Source organism: Miscanthus floridulus, chromosome 6, assembly GCF_019320115.1.
Source record: "Miscanthus floridulus cultivar M001 chromosome 6, ASM1932011v1, whole genome shotgun sequence".
NCBI lineage: Eukaryota > Viridiplantae > Streptophyta > Magnoliopsida > Poales > Poaceae > Miscanthus > Miscanthus floridulus.
The window spans coordinates 16,500,635-16,504,427 of NC_089585.1; the positions used below are offsets into that span (position 1 = coordinate 16,500,635).

The 3,793-nt window shown below is 48.2% G+C and overlaps 1 protein-coding gene across 1 annotated transcript; it reads left to right on the forward strand.

The window, feature by feature from the left end:
- The first annotated feature begins 1,186 nt into the window (after positions 1-1,186).
- LOC136457743 (carboxylesterase 15-like) lies at positions 1,187-2,394 on the forward strand. The gene has a single exon (XM_066457756.1). It carries the CDS (start codon positions 1,198-1,200, stop codon positions 2,236-2,238), a length of 1,041 nt encoding a protein of 346 aa, XP_066313853.1. The 5' UTR covers positions 1,187-1,197; the 3' UTR covers positions 2,239-2,394.
- Positions 2,395-3,793: the final 1,399 nt, after the last annotated feature.

Sequence of the window (3,793 nt, forward strand, 5' to 3'; positions counted from 1 at the left end):
GAAATTAAAAAAAGTAGCTTCTCTGAATTCATTTCTTGCACACAAACATCTTTTACCTATAGTTTTTTTTAAGTCAACGGGGGAGGGGGAGGAGATCCCCACCCGATTCATAAATTCATTATATGCGGCCCAAAGCGACCCGTTAGATGTTATATTTTACAATTCCGACAACTATGCTGGTTTTAGAGGCAAGAAAAAACACAAATACAGTAATTTTACCTATAGTTTATCTTAGATAATCCATGAGAATCACTTCTATTAGAAAATGACTTCTCATATAGAATCATGAGCGGGAGGAGCTATATCAAATAGGCTTCTTACCACTCTAGCAGTCAATGTGGCGCTACATATGCTAAAGTTGCTGTCTCAACTAACTACTTTGATACTATCTCCGTCCCAAATTATAGGACATTTTGATTTTTCTAGATACATTATTTTTATTATGTATCTAAATATAGTGTATATCAAAGTGATGCGTATCTAAAAAAGTTAAATTCCTTTGAAAAAAAAACAAGGAGTTTTTTTTATAAGAGTTGAGGCCAACATTCGATTTAATAAGGAAATGAGCGCGGGGGATGTGGTACAAGGACAGTTTTCCCACGGCAAGCCCACGCAAGTGCGGCTATACAAAATGGACATCAACGTGGAACATCTCGCTGCAGAAAACGATGAACCAACAAAACAATTCCACGTCTGTTTCCCAACACACAGAATCATCGCGCGCTAGTAGTGTAACCACTTCGTACCCCACAAGTCCACATAAACTTCATTCGAATGCAGAATGCCACTATTACAATAATACACATGCTTTCCAATCGTTTAGCTTATAAGCCATACTTTTTCAACCAATGAATATTATTTTTTTCTTACAACAAATCAGCCAATAATATTTTCAGTCATATCTTATCAGTCAAGCAAACACGACAATGGTCTTATCCACCATATGGAGTTTGACTGACATTTCCTTGTCTTTTCTTTCTTCCCAAGTTCCCACCAGAGCCCAAGCCTACCACAGCTTCTCACACTCAACGGGCTTGGCGTACACGAAACGAACGGGTTTCTGCTTCTTTTTTTTACTAGGTAAAGACGACTAGTGCTCACTAATCACTACTGGAGAGTAGTACTCCGTATATAAACGACACGAGACGCCTTCAATCAGCGATCTGCCGTTTCATGCAGTGTCGACTGTGGAGCACCATGTCCAGTGACACGGCACCACGCGTCATCGAGGACTACCGCGGCGTCATCCAGCTCCTCAGCGACGGCACCGTCGTCCGCTCCGACCCCGCCGTCCTCCGGCCGTCCGACGAGCACTCCCCTGACGTCCCGGGCATCCAGTGGGAGGATGTCGTGTACGACGCCGCGCACGGCCTAAGCCTACGCGTGTACCGGCCGGCCGCGGCCACTGCCGGCGACGCCGCCAGGGAGAAGAAGAAGCTGCCGGTGCTCATGTACTTCCACAGCGGCGGCTTCTGCCTCGGGACGTTCTCGCAGCCCAACTTCCACACCGGGTGCCTCCGCCTCGCGTCGGAGCTGCCCGCCGTCGTGCTCTCCGTCGACTACCGCCTTGGCCCCGAGCACCGCCTCCCCGCAGCCATCAACGACGCCGCGGCCGCCCTGTCCTGGCTACGTGACCAGCACGCAACGGTCGTCAGCGTCGCGGGCGCCCATCACCATCCCTGGCTCGCCGAGTCGGCCGACTTCACCAGGGTGTTCGTGGCCGGAGAGTCGTCCGGCGCCAACATGTCCCACCACGTCGCGGTGAGGCACGGGTCCGGCCAGCTCCCGCTCGCCCCGCTGCGCGTCGCCGGGCACGTCCTGTTGACGCCGTTCTTCAGCGGGGTCCAGCGCACCGCGGCTGAGGCCTCGCCGCCGCCAGCCGTCTCGCCGTCGTTCACGACCGAGATGGCCGACACGATGTGGCGCCTGTCGCTCCCCGTGGGCGCGACCAGGGACCACCCCGTGACAAACCCGTTCGGCCCCGACAGCCCCGCGCTGGGCACCGTGGTGTTCCCGCGGGTCCTCGTGGTGTCCGCCGGCCGCGACATCCTCCACGAGCGCGTGCTGCGCTACGCGGCGAGGCTCGAGGAGATGGATAAGCCAGTGGAGGTCGCCGTCCTGGAGGGGCAGGAGCACGCCTTCTTCTCCCGCCAGCCGTGGGGCGAGGGGACCAACGAGACGATCCGAGTCGTGAAGCGCTTTGTTTACAGAGAGAACGCCGCTACTAGTGCGGAATAGCTGGTGGTCGTTGGTCTAATAAAAACGTCCTGTTCTTGGCACTTTGCTTCCCTTGATTCTCTCTACGTAGGAGTGTAAGAACATGGCAAGGTCTTGAACACCATCTGTGGTCGAATGAATAACCGGGCACATGCTCTCTTGACGTGCACCATTAGATGTCTCTTTCCTGATGTGCGCGTATCCTGATGCACATCCAGTGCTGCATGCCCTTAAGTGCAGATTTTACTCTCTCTCACACAAAACTTTTACTTGGTTTATGGATTTTCGAAAGAATCTTCCCTTATTGTTTCCCTCTATATTAGTTTCCTGGTACCTCTATATTCGACAAGATGGGCTACAATCTCGAGGTTATTTTCTGGCCCACGCACGCATATCTAGCGTCAGCCCATATCAATTCTTAGTCATGATAAGGAAAACAAAGCCCGAATGGCATTCTTATCTTTTCAAATACATAGCGTTTCTCGATCTCAACAAGACAACCAGTCAACGGCCACCACATGTCCACATGCCAGCGATGATGCGGATCGGACTCCATATACAGACTAGAGATACGCGCGGCGTTGCCGCGCTCTTTGGTGAATGGCCAGCTTGTATGTGCAAGCTCTGATCCGGTTTATCCTGAATTTGTCACTTTTCAGTCGTATACTATTCATAATAAATTAACAGTCTGCGGGGGATAGTGGAGCAGCGGGAGGAAGAAGACGCGCCGCAGTGGTGACAGGTCAATTTGCGAGTATTCGTGACCTTCCGGGTTCGTGCCTTAATGGTGGGAGACCTGCGGCTAGCCCGATCGAACGGTCCACATCGTGCTTTCGCCAGATCGGACGACCAGTGGGCTAACGGGCGACTTGGCCCTATCCGTTAGCCTGGTTTTGGTGTAGCGGCGTTGCCGCGCCGACCAGTATGAGACAATTTTAATGTAATAGATTTAATTAATTGATAATTTATTTAAAAAGAACTTGGGTATAAGTATTGGTTTGCTTGTTGTTTTTCCGGAGAGTCCAATGTTAGGGGAAGTGGCCATTCCAATAGATTGCAGCTGATTATATATTGTATGCAGCAGTTTCTAGTATTAAACTCTGATTGACCAAATTATTCAAGAATGGGAGCACGTAACAAAGATGCAACAGGGCAAGTATTATTTCAATTATTTAAATTTATAAACTGAGCTATGCGCACCTGTTTAGGTTCGGTAAACTTGTTGGACTAGGGTTCGTTAACTATGCTTGTTTTTTTTTTGCGCTATATTACTGTAATTGTAATTATAGAATGTTATTTCATACATGTTATATATATATATAGAGAGAGAGGATTGTAAAGCCGGTAAAATCACTCAATCATTTTATTTTATGCGTGGTATGGGTAAGCTACCGTAAAAATTTCATATCAATTGAAATAAAGAAATTAACTCTATTAGTTATTTTTAGAAAACTATAGAAAAATCTAGATCCACATTAATAACAAAAAATTACACTAAAACATGTGATGTTATGTGTTTATAGTGCAGTGCTAGTTGTGTAGAGTTCAACCAACTTAGTTTGACATTTTTTTATTT

What these genes read in the sequence shown, in the direction of transcription:
- LOC136457743 (XM_066457756.1), top strand. Translation starts at nt 1,198, where the DNA reads ATGTCCAGTGACACGGCACCACGCGTCATCGAGGACTACCGCGGCGTC.